The sequence below is a fragment of the Haemaphysalis longicornis genome, unplaced genomic scaffold (assembly GCF_048455015.1).
Source record: "Haemaphysalis longicornis isolate Haplotype H1 unplaced genomic scaffold, Haemaphysalis longicornis Haplotype H1 scaffold_5, whole genome shotgun sequence".
Classification (NCBI taxonomy): Eukaryota; Metazoa; Arthropoda; class Arachnida; order Ixodida; family Ixodidae; genus Haemaphysalis; species Haemaphysalis longicornis.
This window is the reverse complement of record NW_027526385.1, coordinates 64,320,519-64,343,072: the sequence shown is the minus strand read 5'-3', so window position 1 is coordinate 64,343,072 and position 22,554 is coordinate 64,320,519. Positions and strand designations below refer to the sequence as shown.

The 22,554-nt window shown below is 46.3% G+C and overlaps 1 protein-coding gene across 1 annotated transcript in view; it reads left to right on the top strand.

The window, feature by feature from the left end:
- The window catches only part of LOC144138331 (cytochrome P450 3A24-like), a 50,814-nt gene extending 30,754 nt beyond the window's left edge, over positions 1-20,060 (top strand). Inside the window, exons 9-14 of the mRNA XM_077670560.1 lie at positions 758-818; positions 5,770-5,878; positions 7,958-8,046; positions 8,776-8,916; positions 14,267-14,432; positions 18,365-20,060. Coding sequence (XP_077526686.1) covers positions 758-818; positions 5,770-5,878; positions 7,958-8,046; positions 8,776-8,916; positions 14,267-14,432; positions 18,365-18,442 — 644 coding nt within the window. The 3' untranslated portion in view covers positions 18,443-20,060. The remainder of the gene's footprint in view (positions 1-757; positions 819-5,769; positions 5,879-7,957; positions 8,047-8,775; positions 8,917-14,266; positions 14,433-18,364) is intronic.
- The last annotated feature ends 2,494 nt before the right edge of the window (positions 20,061-22,554 follow it).

The following is a 22,554-nucleotide window of genomic DNA, read 5'->3' as shown; positions in this document are numbered from 1 at the left end:
GGCCAAAGCCGTAGCGTCGGCGATAGGCTGTTTCTTGACGCCAACTTGTCTACGTTGAATTACGTTTGCAACTACGAGAAGCGAAGAATTGCAATGCAAGTTCCACAGGACCTGTTTCCCCTCTAGTGTTACCCGGAAAAATGAACATGTGCAAGACGTACCGGGATTCCCTGCTTCATTGCGGGCCAAAACAGCTTTACACTGCTTAGGTCCGGCTGCTCCCTTTCCCCTGGGATCCGCTGTTAGCGTGGGAAGAAGCTGGGTCGACCGGCAGTTCTGGTCTTTCTCGAGCCTTGCAGCACTAGTGCAAGACGCGTCATTTTGTTTCTTATTAAGTTATTTTTTTATAGAAAACTTTCTCTGACACGTACCCCACGCAATATTTTTTGTAAATAAAGCATTTGCGTAACTGCCAGGTCGGCGTGAAAACGCTGTGCAGTCAATCACACCATTTAGAGGACGTTCTGCGCCCGGCAGGGTGTCCCCGCTCTTAATCATCAAGAAGACGAAATGTTCTACAGTGGGGACCTTAAATAAGAGCCGGTAGTGTCCGCACGTGCTAGTGTACGTGCACTTGCCTCCGAATACCCCTTCAACTATGCGCACAACTGAGCAAAGAGCGTTAAAGCATGTCTCTGTAGTGGTCTTCTATGTTCACCACCAGTCTCCGCGATATGAGTTTTTTGTGCAGTGCAGTAGCGTTGATATCTACTGCTGTACATGGCGAAGGTTGTATTGTATTCTTTCCTCCCCACAGGGAACTATCTTATGCACCCTAAGGATATTGCATCGAACACCGCTATCTTGCTTGTGGCAGGGTAAGTCCCAAGGCCCCAATTCTTATCGCTCCCTTAGGAACAAATAAAGAAACAACGGAACTGCTAGGACACCAAAACAGAGTTTTAGAGAATTGGGTTCAATAAAATAAAACTATACCTTTGCAATAGGGTCATTGAATAAAGGAAATTGATGCGTTTAATTTTACAAGAAAACCATGCCATCTTTGGACACATGTGGGAAAATTTGCGTATTTATGTGTTAACTTCGATGTGTCATGTATTCTCGTTTCATTAACTGGTGGCTCGCCAGTGTAATGCTTTACGAGGTAACGAGCGCCCACAAAAATGTCTTGGTACGATCATGTGAATGTCTTTGAAGAGTGTTCTTCTACGGTATGGACACTCCTGACACCTTTTTTCATGATTCGGGAGACAGTCGCCATGATTTCCCTTTGCTTGCCTTCGTCCTGTTCTTCTCCAGGAACCCGCCTGGAAAGCTGCGAAAAATTCGTGGTCCAAGGACGTAGAAGTAAATAATATCAGCTGTTTCTGGGCTACGATAAAGGGCAATATTTTATCCCTCTTGGGTCGTAAGAACGGCCCTTCTTTAGACGTATGTGAAAGGGGGTGGGGTGGTGGCGGAGCTTGAGCTTTTGGCACTCTGTATCGTCGTGAGAAGAACCTTGAAATCGATACAACGGGCCCTAGACGTCCGAGGGGCCCTGGACGTTCTATCGGACTGCGCGCATACCAGCTCCGCATATCAAACCAGAAGCCAAGTGTTGCCCGAGCCCATACCGGCTCAGCCACACGACGCACATACCCACCTGACGGACGGTGGGCGCCATAGACTACAATATAAATAAATAAATAAATAAATAAATAAATAAATAAATAAATAAATAAATAAATAAATAAATAAATAAATAAATAAGTAAGCAAATAAATAAATAAATAAATAACGACATCAATTAAAACTGGCACATACAATGAATGTTTGTAACAACCAAAACGACGTTTCCGCCTCCCATACGGTACCCGAAACGTCTTTTTGGTTTTTACGAACACGCGGCGTAGGTGTCAGTTTTTATTTGTTGTAATGCGTTTTCTCTAGCACAGGGGACTTATTCCAACTATTGATTTATTCAATAAACGAAGATAAGAACGAAAGAGTGTCCTTGCAAAAAAAGTCGATGTCAGAAAGAGGCCGTCCACAAACCCGCAGCCGAACAAAAGAAACGCACTAACAATACTAAACGTGAATGCCTGAAGCATACTCAACAAATCAGAATATTTTGAAAGCCTGCTTCTTGAGCATGCTCCAGACATCGTCGGCATCACCGAAACATGGCTCACCTCCGATATTTTCAACCACGAATTTGCGCCGCCCAATTATTCTGTTATCCGCAAAGACAGACCCAGCCGGGGCGGGGGCGTAGCCCTGCTGATTAAAAACACAATACCATTCACTCCTCTTCCTGCCATCGCAGACACTGGGGCCGTCTTCACCCGAATTATTTGCAACGACTTCCCCATATTCACCGGCTGCTTCTACCGAAGCCCTCAGTCTGGACCCGAACCCATAAGCACTGCAGAGCTTTATGCAAAACTACGTCCAGAACTCACGACTTATTCTGTTCGGCGACTTCAACCTCCGGGATTTTGATTGGTTGTCCATGCGTTACACATCCCCTGGTTCAAGCGCACTCACAGACCTAATGTTAAACTTTAATCTTCATCAAGTGGTACGTCATCCCACACGCACTCAGGGTACCGCGCACAACATTCTCGACCTAATACTTTTAAGTGATCTGTTTCCTCTGCAGGAAAGCCGAACAGTCGTAATCGATGGCTTCTCCGACCATGATATACCCAAATGTACCTTACCACTTGGCACTGCTGTTCAAAAAATACATACTCAACGAGAAGTAGTCAATTTCAATAGGGCGGACGACGCCAGCGTGAAAACCTACCTGGCCCAGGAATTCCAAAGCTTCTCTCAAATGGCTTCCGATCCATTAATTAATGTAAACGATCTTTGGCTTCGGTTTAAATCCATCATTGTAAACAGCATAGAAAATTACATTCCCCTGAAAACTCTAAAAAGACGAAAACACAACCCGTGGATTACCCGCGATGTAATTCACGCTAAGCGTAAAGTAAAAAGACTACGGCGTACCCTCAAAACAAAGGGTGGCAGCCCTTTGGTAAATAGTAGACTAAAAAGTGCCACAAAAGACTTCTAAACGCAAGTGACCAACGCAAAACAACACTACTTTAACGAAACACTGCCACAATTCATTACAAACAACCCGCAGAGATTTTGGCACTATTTCCGCACACCCCCAACCACAGCTCCAGTGGTATCGTCGGAAGAAAAAACAGCAAAAGCTGACCAGTTCAGCGACTACTTTCACTCCGTGTTTATATCCGATAACGGCGCGCTCCCGACACTAAGTTCTACCGCGGATCCACCTATCGATCCCCTAAACATAGCGGACGCCGGTATTTTTAATCTTCTACTCAACCTTGACCACAAAAAAGCAAATGGCCCCGACATTATCCAGAACGAATTTCGGAAACGATATGCGGAGTTGTGTAGCGATTACCTTGGAATTGTGTTCAGAAAATCTGTTGAGACTGCGCAGTTACCAGATGACTGGAAAATAGCCAAAGTTGTACCAATTCACCAATCCGGCGATGACACACCGTGTAATTACCGACCAATTTCCTTCATTAGCACATGTTGCAAAATCATGGAACACATCATACTGAAACACTTAACCACCTTTCTAGAAAACAATAACATTCTTACGCCTCACCAGCACGGCTTCCGAAGGGAGCCTATCAACCATCACCCAGTTAGCCGAGGTAGTACATGATCTCGCACTAACGATCAACAACCGCGGTCAAACAGACATAATTCTTTTAGACTTCACAAAAGCATTCGACTGTGTATCCCACGCCAAGTTAATCTCGAAACTGAGGGCCATTATCGGGGAAGGACCTATTACAGCATGGATCACAAGCTTTCTGTCCCAGCGATTGCAATACACTGCGACCAAGCACCATCCGATACAGTTACCGTCACCTCAGGCGTCCCCTAGGGGTCAGTGTTAGGACCTCTGTTATTCCTCATTTTCATAAACGACATCACCTGCAACGTAGACTGTCACATTAAACTTTTTGCAGACGACTGCATCATATACAAAGAAATTAAGGGCCCGAAAGACCACTGCATTCTGAATAGTTCACTCCAAAAAATTGCCGAATGGTGTAACACCTGGCAAATGTCCATCAACAAAAAAAAATCTGTGTGTACGACCATTACAGCGAAAAAGAATCCCTCTAACTTCTCCTACGTTCTTGAAGGAACCGTCCTTACCAAAGTCAACCAGCACAAATATTCAGGTGTCCCTCCAACATCAACCCTTCAGTGGGATTCACACATCGACATCATCACTTCAACTGCTCTGCGTTAGTGATTTTTTCTTATACCGCTTGCGACTCGCACCATGGCGTACTAAGCTGCTGGCCAACACCACGTTCGTACGCCCAATTCTCAAGTATGCCAACGTTGTTTGGTTTCCGCACACAATTTCCAACAGAAATAAAATAGAAAGGGTACAAAGAAAAGCCATCAGGTTCATCTACAACAGGTACACCCGTAACGACTCGCTCACAAACTTGCTACTTGTTGCGGGTCTTTCAACACTATCGGACAGAGCCAAAGTAGCGCGCTTGAAATTCCTACACCAGGTATTACACCACCGGCTGAAAATAGATGCTGAAAATAGGCGCTCTCTCCCTTGTCGCGCGGTCTTTGGGGGCGGGGATCGGGTAGCCCGTCGTCGTTGGTGGTTATGCACGATTTGCACCCCTCTTTTCTGAACAAGCCGTCTGGCGCCTCGCTTGCTCATGGCACGCCGGGCACCGGCTTCGGCGTTCCAGGGCTCCGACGGTCGATGCCCTCTCGCAGTTAGCCGCCCTCTTTTGCTTACGACGGCGGACACGGAAAAGGTAAACCTTTAGTGTGGTTCTCTTTTTCTTCTTTCTTTTTGTTGGGTCCGCAATTATCCGATTCTGCTCTGTTTGCGTGCATATTCCGGGAAACAAACAGTCGCCGCTCTGGGAATAGGGAGGACACAGCTGAGGCCTTTCGGTCGAGGGGGGGAGCCGAACTAAACTGAGGGTGGCGACCGGTGTGCGTCGTCTTCCTATGAGCGGAGAGCTCCTGCTTCTACTCGTCACTTGGACATCAAAGAAGAAGAAGGGGGGGGAGGGGGGGAAGGGAGCCGTCGCGTTCGCTTTGAAGCATGAACTGGATGTCGGGGTGGAGGGAATTTGATGCTTTTCCGAAACTAAACCGCGGTGGTCTCCACTACGCAAAGACTTTGTATGTCTATGTCTTTACATTGTTTACATGTCTGTACGTCTGTATTGTTGTCTGTATTCTTGTGTCTACACCATTGTTGTGTCTATACCGTTGTTTTGACCTTCCCCTTATGTAACACCCCGCAAGGGCTCCCTGAGGGAAACCTCAACGATGACGATGCTGAACAACTCAACGGTTCTGCACGTGAAGTGAAAGTGTGTAGTACCCTTTTATTGTACAGTTTATTGTTGTTTTTGCTTGTTGGCCAATGTTAGGCCCACCGATGTTGTTCCTGCTGAAATTGTATGAATGTCCACCTGCTATGGTCTCGCCCGAGACTGGCAGTATTGAAAATACATAAATAAATAAATAAATCAGTCGTTCAATCCACTGAAGCTGACGTGGTCACTTAAAGCGCTAAAAGCGTTGGTGCCCCTCAAAATTTATCATGAAGCGCTTATGTGCTGAATACGTCTTTCTGGCACTGCCCATTCTTACAGCGTTAGGAAAAATTATTCCCAAAATTTTAAAAACAGCGAGCCCGACGGAACCCTTCGAGGCACTTTCCTTCAGAGGCCGTGTCCCCAACATTGCGCGCATTTGTGTTCTACGCAGATTCGAAACGGTGTCCATCACCACTGCTTGCTGCGTATTCTGTCTGGCCAAGTACCCCGATGTCCAGGAGAAAGTACGGAAAGAAGTTAATGCGGTCTACGACAAACACGTGAGTGATGGGCTCCTGAAGTTTACGTTAGGACAAAAAAGAAAGAGGCAAACAAAGTAACGCGGCAAATGGAAGGCGCACCGGAGGGCCGGATCCACACTAATTTTTAAACACGGTGGTGCATTGAGGCTCGATAACATGTAGTCTGGTGTTTACGTATTTCGCTTCTTCAAGAATACTCCGAATACTGACGCGGATTTGAAACGACGCCGTCATATCACAAAAAATATTGCATTGCCACCTGCGCACCTCTGATGATGTAGTAAGAGAGAGGTAGTTTTTATTTGGGCAGGAGGTATATATAAACTCTAAGTCCCCGTACGTCGTGTTCACCACAACGCTCCAAATTTACCAATCGAAGCGGCTTAATGTATAAATTGGACGAATGACGTGAACGAGCATTGAATTAGAGTAAAATGTGGTGTCTGCACAAGCACATTGCGGAATGCAAAATGCCTCGCCCGCCTTCCATGTTGTCCCTGAGCACACGAACTTTTCTTTGGTTAAACCATCTGTTGGGCTTAGTCATTCGCCGAATTTGAACACTGGGTCACTTAAGTTGTCTTTCTCGAGGCCTGTGGTGAAGACCACATACGGGGCCTTCTTTGAGTGTACGTCAACGTGAAGGAACTGGGGGTAGAAGGTAGGGTTTGTCGCTTGTGACAAATTTAAGGTCACCAGTTCTAATGGTGAGACATGTGGGCTCTTTGTGAAGGCGGGATATATGGTAAGGCGAAAGCCAAAGCGTCCAATTGCCGACCGGATATTACGGTATTTTGGGCGCCACCGCCATGGTGGCGCCCAAAATATCGTAATATCCGGTTGTAATACCGTAATATCCGGCCCTGGTTGCCTCCGGCGTGACGCCTGAAGCTGAACCATCGGCCAATTAGGGTTTACTCATTTTATTTAGATCTGCAGAGACTACTTTGCGACTTAGAGCCGAAAGTCAACTATAGGCTTAATGTAAGGACGGCACATACACTGTAATACCGTCCTATTGTCAGGCCTAATGTAAATGACGGCACCAAATAAAGGGGCTATTTGCTTGGCATCATTCGCAGTGCCCAGAACATATGGCATTTGGGAGAAACGTACTTTGCTACTTAACTAATTACAATGGCTGGACGCTTAGAAAAGGAAGCACTCATAGGCTAAGGCGTGTACCATAGAGCACTGGACCGTAGGCAGGGCGGCTGCAGGTTCCATACCTCGAGCTGCTGGACGGCTCCTAACTTTAAATGGGCTACTCAAGAGCCTGGATATCCACAGAAGTATATTGGCGGACGCTAAACGACATTGTGCTTACAAAAAGGAGGAGCAATTCCACTACGTGAAGGGGAAGGACCAGGTTAGCTGCATAAAATGCGCATCACACACATGGGCAGAGAACGTGAGCCTATACATTTTTCATATTACTTTGTAAATTGTGGCGACTGTAGATTTGTGAGAACCTAATAAAACTTAGAAGGGCTGGACTTTTATCCTCAGGGATGAACATGGCGCTGTCGGTTTTTCTCCTGTGGAAGCCGGTATAGTGATAGCAGACGGGAATATTTAAGCCGTTGCAACTTCACTGTGCACTACGTAACTACGAAAAGTAAATGATCTCCGGTGTAATGCTACCGTCGCCTTAGCGGCTGATAGCATACTACTGTTCAAAGGAACTGGGAAAGGCTTTTAATTAGGAGAACTTGTTTCATGTTCTTGGAACTGTGGAATCACGGAAAACGGCCTGCACGAGCACGCGCTCACGAAGGTCGCCCGTTGTTTTCGCATCTCGGCTTTGGTGATGATGATAAATCTTATGGCGCACACCCGATGTAGGTGATTGCTGGAGCCGGTGAGACAAGGCGCCATAGCGTTGTCTATGCTCCGTTGCTCTTTTTTTTTTTCAACAAAACTCTTGCACCAGGTAGTGTTTGGAGGCTATTGGGAAGTTCACAAGGTAGTTCAGGCTTCATGATTGTCATTAGTGCTTCTAGAAGGTCTGTTTTCCGAAGCCCTTGAGCGTTCGAGATACGATGACACAGAATCTTTCTGGTTAGCTGGATCTGACACGACTTTTTGTGGCTTCAGGGAAGCTTCTCCTACGACGCCGTCACCGAGATGCCTTACACAGTGCAGACGATTTTCGAGACGCTGCGGCTGTACTCGCCCGTAATTGCGTAAGTACAAAGCTTTACAGTTAACTTGTGCGCCATTATGCGCGACAATTGCATATAACTAACGGGTTCCTTGTTCAACGACTAAAGGGTGCGTCGAAGACTGCCAATGCTCGCGCCGCGCGCAATGACGACATGCTTAAAATTTGTTCCTGGTAGCCTTTAGACTTGCCGATTGCAGGAATTTATCGGTTTGACCCTTGCCTTAGGCACATCTGTGCGGGAGAGAACCAGTCACTCGGGCAGAGATTAGATTTTGCAAGTTTCCAGTGCAGTCACATTTAATTTGTCAAGTAATCAGAGCGGGGGCACCTTGTGGTGTTTTGTTTCACAAAAGACGACGTCAAGAAGTAATTTTTTTTCGTTTTGCTGCGTCTAAACTTGATTTCGAACAAAGAGAAATGGCAGAAATCTCTATACTGGATGTATTAGGCACAGACGTTTTCTTTACCTTTGTCCAAACATAATGAGCATCGGTTCTCTCTTTAGGGAGAACTTTTGATGTCAAAAAAGGTTTCTTTTTGCTAGTTTTTGATATTCATGCTCGCAGGCAACGTTTTAAATTCACTGTTTGTTTTCAAAGCTCTTCTTTACTCGTGTACACTTTTATCCTTATTGGAACGTCATTTAGAGGCGTGTGTTTCAAGGTGCAGGTCATTCTTAGGTAGACCAAATGTTTTCAGCATTTCTACGGTCTTTCCCGACTATTGAACGTTGTCCTTGCATTCACAGCTTCACGTCAAGGAAGGCCTCTTGCGACTACAGCTACAAGGATCTCACCCTGCCGAAAGGAGTGAGCATTTTGGCAAGCACGGAGCATATTCACAAGGACCCCAGCATCTGGGACCGACCGGAGGAGTTTGATCCAGATAGGTTGGTACCCCCCGCGCTTAACTCTGTTAACTCCATGTTGGAAGAGAGTCCGTGGTTTAATGAAGTGCAGGGTATCTTTGAACTTCAGTTGTGTTTTGCAATCTGTCTGTCTCTTGAAAGTGTATAATGTGTGCCTAAAACGAGTGCGGTAGGATGCATACTCATCTAAATGAGTAAAATATAATTTTGGAGAAGCGGAAAGCCCTTTGGACATATTAGTATTACCTTAGAGTACCTTACTGAAAAGTTTTTCCAGACCTCGCCCATTCTATTTAGCACTGCAAGTGGAGAGGAATGCCGGTCAAAAATATAAGCGTCCTGTACTCTAAAATTCCGAATTTCGTTGGAGCCTTAGCAGAATGACACTAGAAGTACCAAGCGCATAAAGGAACACCGCATTTTGTAGGAAAAGACTCGCTGTGAAGGAATATGGTGAACCCACTTACAACACAGCCCTTTCTGATGGCCTCCAGTTAGAACAATAGTTATCACACCTTCTTTTTGTTAGTTCTCGAAGTTCAGTTTAGGCAGCAGGGGCCCGAGCAACACAATTACACGAAAAAAACCAGCAGTTGACATTTCTATCCGAGTAGCTGTGCGCCCAAAATGCGCAAGTGAACAGTCTGACTGAACAACCTAGAAAACATGCAATAAAGCCCCCCATTCACATAGCTTGTTGCAGAGAAACGTTTTCAATCCACGCCTAACCACGACATTTGGTATGCTTACTGCTTTGTCGTCTGCAGTGTTCTTTTGACAGCTGCAGCTTATAGCAGAAGACTTGCCCCAAAAGTCTTTTCGCTGGCCCAAATCTTAGCGGAGGAAAAAACTGGGCAGCGCGATTGTTTGGAATTTCTACCTGGCACGCCGTTGCAGGAGGTATAGGAAAGCAAACAGGAGCGGATAACTTATGTCGAAAAAGCATGCAAGTGTGTGCACACCTGCCCCACATAAAATTCAAGCTGCAGCGCCCACATTGAAGGGTAGTTTATCCCATATAGAACATGTGGCAACGTGCTACATGTAACATATTTTTAACGGCAATCTTACGCCCACACTTCATCGCGAACCGGAGAACTGCAACAAACGCATTTTGTGAGTGTATAAAAGAAAAAGCGGTGCGGGCGCTGGTGCCGAACATAACATGGCGATTAAACGAGCCTATGCCAATGTACCTCCTTTTTTACTGACGTTGCATTCGTGGAAGTTACGAAATCGTCACCTTCCGCTTGGTCAGCGGAAGTGTCTTGACCACTGTAAATTGCTCCTCCAAGAAGCAGCCAACACATGCGTAGAGTAGATAAAACCAAGGCCCGCCCTGAAAGGAAACAGCACGTGCGGAGAGTATATAGACTCTTGAAGAATGAACGGTTAGGTGTCCATGCAGTAGAGTCGAAGAAGCAGGGCTTCCGACTATCACTGTTATCACATCATCGTGGGCGTCGCAAAGACGGTCGTAGCTTTAGCTGCGCGTGGATAACGTTGGAGTGGCCTGCGTAGGCGGTAGTGAGTTCGGGCGTAACTTGATCACAACGTGTGGCGCTCTCAAGTTCAGGTGGGCCGCTGTTGCCTCGCGTTGCTCCAAAAGTGGGCTTCCGGGACACGCAATATGTGAGTCGCTCAGCGAATCCTGCGGGGCCGTGAGTCGCGTCTCCTGACAAGAGAGGTTGCCTGAAACGCTTAGAGAAGTGCAAAGAACCATCTTGGCTGTTATGGCATACATTAAAATTGAAAGTAGACCATTAAAAGAAGTAAGCGGGGCAGGTGCGTATCTTGGCAGAAGTAATTTGGATTCTTTGTGAGGGTCATCTGAAAGGGCAGCACAGCTATATTGTGATGTTCTAGTTCGCATGGTAAGCACTTGGTCGAAAATGGTTTTCCTCGAGGTTTTTAGTGATCGCAGTAAAGAGTGTGACTCGATGTGTCTTCTCTCGGGAGCGGCGACAAGAGCATCACAATAAAATCAAGTTACCCGTGCTGCGACTAACTCTTTAGCCATTGCGCGCGCTGAAAGGCCCCGTCGTTTTGGCTTCCTGACCGCGTATGCTGTGGTTAGTTATTGTGTTGGTATATCTGAAGCCAAAACATCTCGCGTGGAAATGGACAGCGTATCGTGTTACATGGGCGAATTGCTTGTCTGGGGCAATTGAAGGGCTTAAATGGTGTTTTTGGGTTAGAGTGTACATGCTTATCATACTACACAGCAGTGAGAAAATCTGTTGACTCCACCTGTACTTGAATGGGAGAGGTATGGATGTGCGGTCGGAAGCATGTACCTTTTTAAAGTGAAGCCTTCAATGCCTCACTGCTTGCGACCATACTGTCATAGAAAAATCATGCAGGAAAGCCAACTCTAACAGCAAGTTTGACAAAACGATAATTATGATAATAAGAGAGGACACAGCAAGAGCCTAATGCTTCTTGGAATCATAATTGAACCGCGTTCCCTCGCCTTTGAACCCAACTTCTATCGCACTGCGCCATTCAGACACGATCAAAGCAGTTTGAATTTAAATCCAACTTTTCTTGGTCTCGCTGATGGCGACCATCCCGTCACCGAAACTCTGTAAGCCCCTACAACCCCATCGAAAGCAAATGAATCGCTCACGAGAAAGTTCAGGGTTTCAACCATTGTTGCCGTTAGACGAGGAGGGGTAGTTTTTTTTTTAGAGGGGGGGTTGATGTCACACAGGTAATGTAAGAGACGATGGTGAAATAAAAACACGCAGCCCTCCAGAAAGTATCGTAAGGGCACAATAATACTGTATTATCACCAAATCTCGCCACCACAACACTTCACTAACTATCGGCAGGCTCCCGCTTTTCAGGGAAGTACATCAGTCAGTGCCAAACTTTTTCGAAGGTTTGCTGGTCTGCAGCGTCCATAGCTATGTTTCAGGAAGAAAACCTTAGTCGTGTTCTTGCATCCTGATTATGGTGAAAAGAAGCGCTGCATACGAATTGATTTGCTTGTAATTGGGGAACGCATGTTCTGGGCGGCTCCCCAGGAGGTTCAGGATGATCGCCTACTCTGTGAGCGTAGGTTTTTTTTAAAGGTTGCAGCAGCTCCGGGCAACGACAAATATATCAGCTGCTAAAATGTACCCGTTCAAAACATGCCGCCATTTTGCGGAAAGATGTAGGCTGTGAAACATCCTTCAACGCTCGTACGTTGTCAGGGAGGGTTTGGTTGCCTTAGTGGGTAAGTGTCAGGGTATTTCCAATGCTTGGAAGCAAAAAGAAAAAGTGCCCACGTAATGACTAGGCTGCTATCTCTGTGGTGCACAAAGATAACTCGAAGCTGTCACTCGTGTTCTTCGGCAAAGTCTTTAGCAATGCTTAGGTTTCGATGCAGGCAATATCTGCGAAACCCCACACGGGTTCATAAGATACTGCAAAGTCTTTGCGGTTTCTCTTATATCAAGTACACGCGGACGTACTCGATCAGGCCGAACGGGACTGTACGGCTTTCTGAAGAAGTCTGTTTCCCTGCGTCTGGTGATACGGAATGTCAACGTCTACATATCTTAATATGGTGCACCAGAAATTTTGGCGGGTATATCCGGACCACGTGGTAACCGGCAGTTGTCATCTAATGCGTAAGCGTTCAGATTGGAATATACACCGCCAGGCTTCCATTCCCCAGGATATTTCTTCGTGACCATGTGACAGCCTTAAGCGTAGCGGCTGGATGGTGGTCGCACGTAAGCGAGCTGCCCCCTGCAGGCACACGCGTGGGTGGCGATTCGAGGACGGTCATCAACAAGCCAACGAGGCCTGGCCATGGCAGGAAGTCTTGTGGCCGGAATTCTGACCTCGCGCCTTGGACATAAGTTGAGATAGCGGGGGTGGGTCATTTTTGGAATGTCGTAAGGATGTATTCAAGCTTGGAGTACGTCAGAAGTGTCCGGTTATGAATAGATCTTATTGCAGACAGCACTCTTGTAATGGATAGTACGTTGTGTTATGGGCTAGATGATTTCGTCATAGGCCTACGTATAAACCAACCTAATACAAAAACTGGCGCTGTTGAAGCGGGAGATGGGTGCGACCAATGAGAAAGACCCACTGGAGAGTCACGCCGAGACCGATGCCGATTGTTCAGAGGGAAACCGCACACGTGCGTGCACGCGGAATTGACTTCGCGGAGAGTCTTCCCTGATGGTCTGGTGGTCTCTGCATGCCATCAGCCCATGTACAATGATGGGTAATGACTGCATTCCCAGTGCACGACTGGAATCTCGGACGGGATATCTTTTCCGCTGCGCGCGGGTGGCTTTTACATACGGCATGGTAATTATCTGCCGCTAGTGACAACTAGCGCTGTTCTATCGCTGGAGCAGGGACGCGTGCTCTCCCGTCTGCTATTTAGGAAAGCACCGAGTTACCCCCAGATCAGTTGAAGTGTCGAACCGTGGCTTTTGCGGGGGGTGTCAGTGTGAGATAAAAGTAAAAAGTAAGAGAACAGACTCTCACCCCCGTGCTGTTCCAGATAGAATAAGAAGCAGAAATGAAGAAAAAGATCAGTGCCCCGTCCCTCTGTGAAGAAGGATGACCAGCGGACCTGGGCGCAGTGAACGCAATGCCCCGACCTTACACCTATCACTTTAAATTTAGCTTCACCTATATACACAAGCTTATTGCTAGGAAGTCGCTTTCCAGGGGCAGTGATAGAGGTGAAAATGAATTCGTAAGCCTTTGGTTTTATTTCTTATCAATTTCTCCACGCGCTGAACACAAGTCCCCGAGTTTTCGTTCTGTACAAGATGCAGAACTGGGAACTTAGGCACATACAGCAAAAAGGTGAGCGCTGTCTCATAACATCGCCCGCGAGCAATGCTAAGGCGGGAAAATTGAATTGCGTTGAACAAATCTTCATTCAACTCATCACGAGAGAGCGAGGGGGAGGGAGACTACAGAATAAGTTTGATCTGAAAAGGCGGTAAACGACTATCGTCTCTTGACGACATTTACGGTGAAGCAAGCAGATGCGGGTGAGCTTTTCGGGTATGCGCATAGGTAGCCATTCATCACTGCCCCTTATTTTATAATGTATGTATGTATGCATGTGTGTATGTGTACATGCATCCGCGTATGTATGTATGTATGTATGTATGTATGTATGTATGTATGTATGTATGTATGTATGTATGTATGTATGTATGTATGTATGTATGTATGTATGTATGTATGTATGTATGTATGTATGCACGTACGTACGTGCGTATGTATGTATGTAGTATGTATCTATGTATGGGTGCGTGCATGGGTGTATGCAGTAGTGTGTGCATGCATGATTCCCTGTATGCTTGTATATATGTATCTGTATATAAGTACGAAACACCCGCAGGTTCTCGCCAGAGCAGAGGTCCACGCGGAACCCCCTAGCCTTCCAGCCCTACGGGATCGGACCCCGCAACTGCGTCGGCATGAAGCTCGCCCAGCTGGAAATGACGGTGATCATCGCAAAGCTTGTGCACCGCTTCAGGCTGCATCTAAGTTCGAGACACGAAAACGTAAGAGGGCGACCAGGTCTACTTGTCTACTCTTGTGGCACTTACCAGTACTTGTGTAGTTATATTAGCCTCAAAGGAACATATAGACATTGAAGCGCTAAAGATTATGCTCTTGCTTACTTTCCGTCTTTCATGGTACATAGCTGAACCGGTATTGGTTCACTTTATAGTACTGCAAGTCTGCAGCGCCAGCTCCCCATTCATATTCCACGCTAGATTCAATTCTTCTTTGCCGCATGCGGACAGAGTCGCTTTAATCAACGCCTACGCCTTGACTATAGGCATGGCTGATAGCCCTGCTCGTGACGTGCGTTCCAAAGAGGAAGCAATAGAGGGGATCTTGCTTCACCTGTCAACCATACTCCGAAAGCCAGACTCGGCGACCAGGCATTAACTGTACAGACTGTTTTATATCACAGGCGCTGCCTATCGCAGTCTGAAAAGGTCACAAAAGCATTAGTTCGTTTTTAAGGGCTACAGGCTCGTCTGAAAGATCGTAGATACACCGTGTACCATCGTTCAATCGCCCATTTGGATAATTTACCCGTTTTGTTTTAGGCATAATTACCGTCCATTGTTTTTGTGTTTATAGTTACCTTCTCTTTTTCTTCTCGAGCTCCTCGGGCTCCAGTCTACGTATGTTATTAACTTTTTCTTTCTGTTGAAACCCCCCTTTTCCCATTTCCCGTGCGCAGGATAACCAACCGGGCCCTTGTGTGGTTAATGGTTAACTTGCCTGCCTTCCATGTACTCTCTTAATCTTCTTTCCTTCCTTCCTGCAGGTGTCACAATATGTTGCCAATTCTGAATAAAATCTGTAATTCAGTACGTTTGAGAAGTTACATCAACTGCTCAGATAAACCCAATTCTTCTATCAGCCTTTCCAGTGTGTTGCCTGTTAGTAACATTGTATTTTCTAATTTAACCCACGTGTTGCGGCTACAAATGACAGGGGTTTGCACACAAGCTATACGAATTTATTATACGAAAACATGTCTTATTTTTATTAAAATCTGCTGAGAAAGGAGAGATAATTACATAGTGGAAGTTCTGGCGCGACGCCCAGGAAGGAGTAGGAAAAGGCATGTTTAATGTGGACCCAATCATGGAGTACAGAAGCGTCGCGCTACTAACGTAACTAGGTAATTATGTCACCATAAATAGAGTGCTTTGAATCACTCATATGTGAAAGTATAGGTATCAAAACTGTGAACCCGCGTAAAACCAAAATTGAAACCTGTGTGAACATTTGACGCGAGATACTCTAACTTTGGCAGTGGTGTTTACCGCGTTTCAGCTTTTCGTCTCTGCTATACACTAGGCTGTGAGTTAAGTGTATTGTGTTCTATTGTAGCATCTTGTGACTAACTCGTACAATACAGAGATTTGCGCCTAATGAATAAGTCGGCCTCAAAATATAACCTCATAATAAAATACGGGAAACTGCTACTACAGAAACAACGTCAGCGGTGTTGTTCTTATGCTTCCTCATTCTTGTTCGCGTCCCTTTCACAGGTTCTTTTTCCTTATGCAAACTTACTGCTGCCACACATTTAGTGCGTAAAAAGAAACACAGCAAAGTGGCCGCTGAGACGGCTGTATCGTTACGGAAAAATTTACTTACTTTGTTTAATTAGGTACTCATCACCATCATACAATCAACAACAACAGCCTATTCAGGTTCACTGCACGACGAAGGCCTCCCCCATTGACCCGCCGCCGTCTTCTTTCCCGCGCTTCCCACGTCCTTTCTTTACCTCTAAAGTATGTTAATTCGTCTCTTCATCGAGTTAATGATTTTCCACTTCTCGTCCCGTCTCTCGGTATTCATTCTGTTGTCCTTGTGGTCCACCTGTTGTCTGTTCGTCTCACTACATGTCCAGCCCAAGTTCTTTTTTTTCTTAACTAGAACTATGATATCTTCTAATCGAGTTTACTCCCTAATCCAGGGTGCTTGTTCCCTGTCCCTAATCGTTATTCCTAACATTCGCTCCACGGCACGTTCGGTGGACCTAAGCTTGTGTTCGAGTTGTTTTGTGAGGGGCTAAGTTTCTGCTCAATATGTCATCACCGGCAGGATGCATTGGTTAAATACCTTTCTTTTTAGGGATAGGGGTAGCTTACTTTTCGTTAGGTGCGAGCGCTTGCCGAATGCAGTCCTCGTTCTTAGCGTCTAAAAGCGCGAATTTGTTCGGAAAGAATAGCTTAAACTCCTGCGTCCTGTGTCTGCCTGGCGTTATGCTGGGTTTCTTACGTTTTAAAAGTTTCCTTTCAGTTTTGAGAGTTAGCCTAACTTTGCACCTTACTATACTATGATCACTGCACCGAATCTTGCTTAGAACCTTCACGTCCTGAAAATTAATACCTCGGTTGTAACTTATGAAGTTAATTTCATTTTTTAACATCAAGTCAAGACTTTTCATGTCCATTTCCTACTTTTGCTTTTGCGGAAGAACGTGTTCATTAGTTTCAGATAATTTGTCTCTGCAAATCCAGCTAGTGTGTCTCCTCGACTGTTACGAGTGCCTTTTCCAAAATTTCTCACTCATTTTTCTCTTATTCTCTTTGTACCTACTTTCGCCATAAATTCTACCATTACAATTGTGAACTGTGCTGTTTTCTTGTTCGTTGCTGACATGACGTCTTCGTAAAAACTATCTACGGCCTCATCCTCGTAGCTAGCTGTTGGTGCATAGGCTTGTATTATCTTTAACCTGCATCGCTTGTTAAGCTTGATCGCAATGACTCCCACCCTCTCGTTAATACTGAAGAATTTTGCAACGTTCCTTCCTATCTCCCTGTAGATCAAAAATCCCACCCCGTGCTCTTACTTTCCGTGAGGTCTCTGATAGCACAGAATATGTCCACCAGTCAGTTCTATGAAGCCTCTCCTATTATTCTAGCCTCACTTTGCCAAATAACATCCAATTCAACGTCCGACAGCTATCCTAATAGTACAACTGAGCTACCCTTTCTATAGAGGGTTCGTGCGTTGAACATTTCCAAGTTCAGGATCCACAGGCGGCCTTTCCGGAACCATAGATTGTTAGCCCCCTCTGCTGTAGCGATGGCCTGACCAACACAGTGGTCAGCTGTTCTACAGCTGCTGCGGGCTGAGTGCCGATAGTTGTGTTGGTCAATTATGAGGGGATTGGGCCAATTACTACGCCAGGTTGGCCAGATCCTTCTCTGGTGAGGGAGTGCTGTTGGTGTCCCAAAGAGCCTTCTTAGCACGGTTGAACCTATCTAGAGTAGCCTGTAAGGCATCCGGGAAAGTGTTTACTTCCGGACCAAGCAGCACTCCATACCTTGGATATTTTGAAAGAAAAAAAAAGAAAAAAAGCAGGAAGGCGGAATCGCGCGTGTGTTTCCATGCTACATCTGCTCCTAGTTAGCCCTTTAAAATAGCAGATGGTGTTGGCGCACCTAAACAATTTTGCGTCTATGTGAACGAGAAAAAAAAAAGAAGTTGCAATTGTTTGGTTGCTGTAGTTTTTAGCGCTCTACACCTAGCGTCTTGGGGAGTAAGTTTGCCAAAATTTCGTTAGTTTTTTTTCGCGGCAAGCAAACACGGCTGATTAGTAAGAGGAGTCGAAAGGGCAAAACCGGGGGTCAACATACCGTGTTTGTGTGTACTACCGAATTGTAACGTAGTACGTACAATTACGTAATACCCAGTGATATTTCAAGGGTTGTTGAATTTCCGTGTCCTGTCAGTGCACGGGCTGCTAGCATAAAGGTCTGATCGCTTCGGCTTTCACAATTTGATCACAAATTTGTGCGTGCGGCCATGACCTAATGGTGATAAAAATACATACGTTCATGTTATGTAACCATGTGTAAGATGCGTATTTTATTCCGCTTCGCTGGTCACCAGCATTCAGAGAATAAAACGGCTCCTAACCTTTTTCTTTGCTTTCTTTTTTCGGCAGGGCGAGCTGAAGCGGAAGACACAGTCCTTCATAGCGTCACCGAAAGATGGCGTATGGGTCCGCATAGAAAAATTATAACACGTCGTTCGGGCTCACCGCATTGCGCGAGCTGTTCTGTTTTAGGCAAAGAAAAAAACAAATACGAGTTAGACGTGGCGGTCTGCTTAGTGATTGTGTGGCGCCATAAAACCATTTACTTCTTACTCACCTGTGTCCTGAGGTCGAATATGGTTTTTACTCCGTGAAACAAAAAGAGTTGCGAAAGTGGTTGGTTAGAGGCTGAAAGAAAATTCTATGGCGAAAAGTAAATAAGGAAGGCGACAGCCGCTTTCCTGATGCAAAAAACAAAAAAAAATGAAGCTGGATACATAGGAGGGACATACACACACCGTACGAGAGAGAGGGAGAGGGAGAGATGTCCCGGTACACTTGTGAACCGTGAAATAAATACATACAAAATATTTGCGGTGGTTGACGCGGTTAACCCAATTTTGTCAGTTATATCTAGGTTTTCCCACACAGAGAGCGCCCATAATGCACACACACTGGACATTTTCCACTTCAAGGATAGCGCTAGTAGCGGCGAATCCGAAAATCTCAATTGGTGGCTCTTTCGATCGTGATTGCCGGTGACGCTTTCGTCCAATCTTTCTAATCGCGGCGCGTGCCCATGGTGATATCTAAGTGTCTTGCTTTGCCTGCACATCACGCTCCACTGTGATAACTTCATGCGCAAAGGCTGATTTTTTGCTGCGCTGTTGAAGAAGTCTAGTACGTTTCCAATTCCAGAAATTGGCTGTGCATTGACTAAGCGCTTTAGCACTGGCCACCGAATGCTAACCAGACTATTTGAAGCTTGTCCCGGTATACACACGGCATCCGTCACAAGCTGCAGCTACGATGCAAGCGAGCCACCAAATAAAATGGCGGCGCCTCCACGCCCATGCGCATATCAAGGTTTTGGAAATGATCGAGTAATTCTGCTCGGCACAGTGAGTGTGCTGTAGACACGAAGGCGCAGTAAGCTCGGACGCTGCCAGCACCCCCTTGTATCCTTTCCTGATGCCACGCTTCCTTATTCTCTCCACCCGATCGCCCTCTACGCACCATCCTTTTGGAAAGGACGAGGGGTTAGAAGCTTTCACTGCGCAACCCGACGAGGCGCTGGCTTGACCTTGGTTTAGCTTGAAGTTCAGATGGACACTACGAAGAATTGACGGAACAAAGCGTTTCATGGGTTTGTACCTGCAGTAACATCGCTTTATCTATTATAACAGAAAGGTTCTAAACCTTGGCACTTAGCGCGGTTGTCAGCTATAATTTATGTGGCTAGAATGTGGTTTGGAAGTAGCACGAACAATGGTCAAAACTGAGACTGACAACGAAGGAATCTCGGGACAGGCACAGAATGGAACGTAGCTGAACGCTGAAAGAATGTCCTTGGTAATCTCCGGCCCACTAACCTGCCCTGCTCGAGTGGTGATTGAATCAGCGTTATCCCGCCGCCTCACTTCAACAGGGCAATAATGCAGGATTCGTGAACTGTGGAAGCCGTCCCGAACTTGTGCCCTTTGGAAGGCACATCTGGCCTAGGAGAAGTCATCTGGAAACGCCTGGCTGTAACCTTTGCGCAGCGCTACTAGGGGCGTTTGTTTTTGTCTTTTGCAGTCATGAAACTTGGCAATATCTGAATGCACCGCGTGTCGAATAAAGCCCTGTTGAGAGTCCTATCTTTGGTTTCCTCTCCAGCATTGCGGCGTTTTGACGTAAAGGTCCACTTGGCCGACGCAAATCTAAATTTGCAAGCAGCGAGTGTTCTTCAGATAGCCCGATAGCCTCGAGAGGCACCCACACCCCCCTCGAACACCCCCTTCAGGTAGGAGGTGCGCAATCGAAGGATGGGGGGGGGGGGGGGCGGGGGATGTTTTGGTGTCGGAACACCCCCAGATGTTTATGCATGCAGGCAAATGGCATTCCTCGGGCATCCAGCGCCGTCTCTCTTTTATTTTATGTTTATTATGTTTCCGGTGGCACATAACATGCTCCGAGATTTTTTTCTAGCTACGGCGCTGCCTCCAGGCGTATCAGATTTCGGTGCCCTTCATTCTCAAAAGAAGGTTGTGGCATTCGCCACTTCCTACTATGCTTGCGAAGACCAATCTGCCAGTCGATGGTCCCGCGATATTATTAAGACATTCGGCGGCTGTACATCCATCCCAATGCGATTGCTTCTTGGATGGATGACAGCCGTCAGTGGCCATGTGTGCAAGCAGCCAATGTAGTCTGTGACCTAGCTTCAGTCTATGAAGAACTTCAAGTCTCCGGATGCGTATAAGAACGTGCAAATCAAATGGGGGGTAATGTTTCCCGGGCTCAAAATTTCTGTTGTTTAGTCGCAGAAATTTTTCAGCGATCAATTCACTGCATTTTTTTCGTAGCTGGTATAATGCATGGGCACGGGCTTGCATTCGGAGTCTTCGGAACGCAGAAGCGACGATTCTGTTGGTGTGGAATCTGCGATTGATTGCACATAACGAATGCTGCCTCAAATACGGGTCCACAAGAAAACAATGCTGTAAACACATATTGTAACCGCACTCTTCTCGGGCTACACCGCGCGTGCCGCAGAGCTAGCTGTGTACGAGCGACATAGCAAGGGCACCCTGCTTTCATTTCTTTCCTTCAATGAAAATTTATGCCCTCCAGATCTGTTTTTCTGATTATTTCCGTGTGCAGCCGGTCACAGAAGTGAAAGTTGTACGTCATAAACAGCCCCTAGAAAACACAAAAACGGCTTCAATCCCTGGAAAACACCCGTACAGGGGCACAACAATGCCGGGAATCAACAGTCCAGAGCTATCGAGCAACACTGGGTCCGCCAATACTCTCGCTACCAGGCGCTAACAGCGGGGCGCTGCCCGCCAGTTTAGGGTTTCTGTTGGAAAAGTCTACAGCGGTGGTGGTACTTATCGTATACTTGCTGCTATGTATACAGGGTCTTAACCTGTTGCTCCTGCTTCTTTTGTTCTCTGCAAGTCATGACACGCTCCGGTGCTGTTTACGGTACCACCTTGTGAGTATTACGTTGAGCCACACCGTCTTCTTTCTCTTGAAACTGCACCGCATAGCGGTGCCAGTCAACCAGCAGGCGCATGGCATCGATTAGTGGTGGTGCAGCGTATCACATTATTGGCTTTCCACTGTTTGAATATTGCGTGGTATGCGAGTTTTGTAACCATCGGCATTTGTCGGCTTCATAAGGGTCCTTGAAAAGGCAGTGAACAGGTTTTGTGGGGGTGGGGGGGGGGGGGCACAACTGTAAAATTTTTTGCCGAAGCTTGGGCGACGTTACCACCAGACATCGCTTTGTAACGTGACTTGGAATAAAAAAAAGGATGCGACAAAGACAAAAAAACAACAACGATGGAGAAAATGACATTTATTTCGTCCGTGAACCACAATATGCTGGTTAGCATGCAGGCAGAGCCTGGGTTGTCTGTGTTGGATAGGGTGCGCCACATCTCAGCAGAGAAAATGTGCTTTAAATTGGTTTCACTGCCATTAATACCGTTCTGCAACGAAACACTCTTTTCGTGTTACTCTTCTTTTTTTCAATTTCGGAGGCGATGTAACACTGAACCTGAGACGTGATTTCAAGCACATGGAGACATTTGCCGCTGTTTTTCTCACACAAACGTTTGAATAAATCTGTTCCGCGTTGACATTTCAACAGAAATGTGCAAAGCTAAAAGCCGTCATAATGTAGTCGCAATGTTATTTGTACAGATGAAAGAGTTTATGACGGGAATGAGGCAGAAAATATGAGGAGGATGATCACACCATGTATTATTTCAATAGAGACCAAGTAGGGTGCAGTGGATGACGGTTTTCTGATATGGCAGGGCAAATTATACAACAGGGAGGTTCACCCCGCTTGGTATTGGAGCTCACACAAAGGGAATACCGTTGAAATTGAAGTTAACAGGGTAAAACGTTACACGCGAGCGCTGGTTGTGAAGCGCTAGTTCTCTGCACTGAATCCGCTGATGGCGCAGAACAAGGAAGACAACACGCGCCTCTACCCGCTATGGTGGCTCAGTGGCTAGCGCGTCGCGCTGCTAAGCACGAGGACGCGCGTTCGATACCCGGCAGCGGCAGCCGCTTTTCTGATGGAGGCGAAAAGCAAAAAT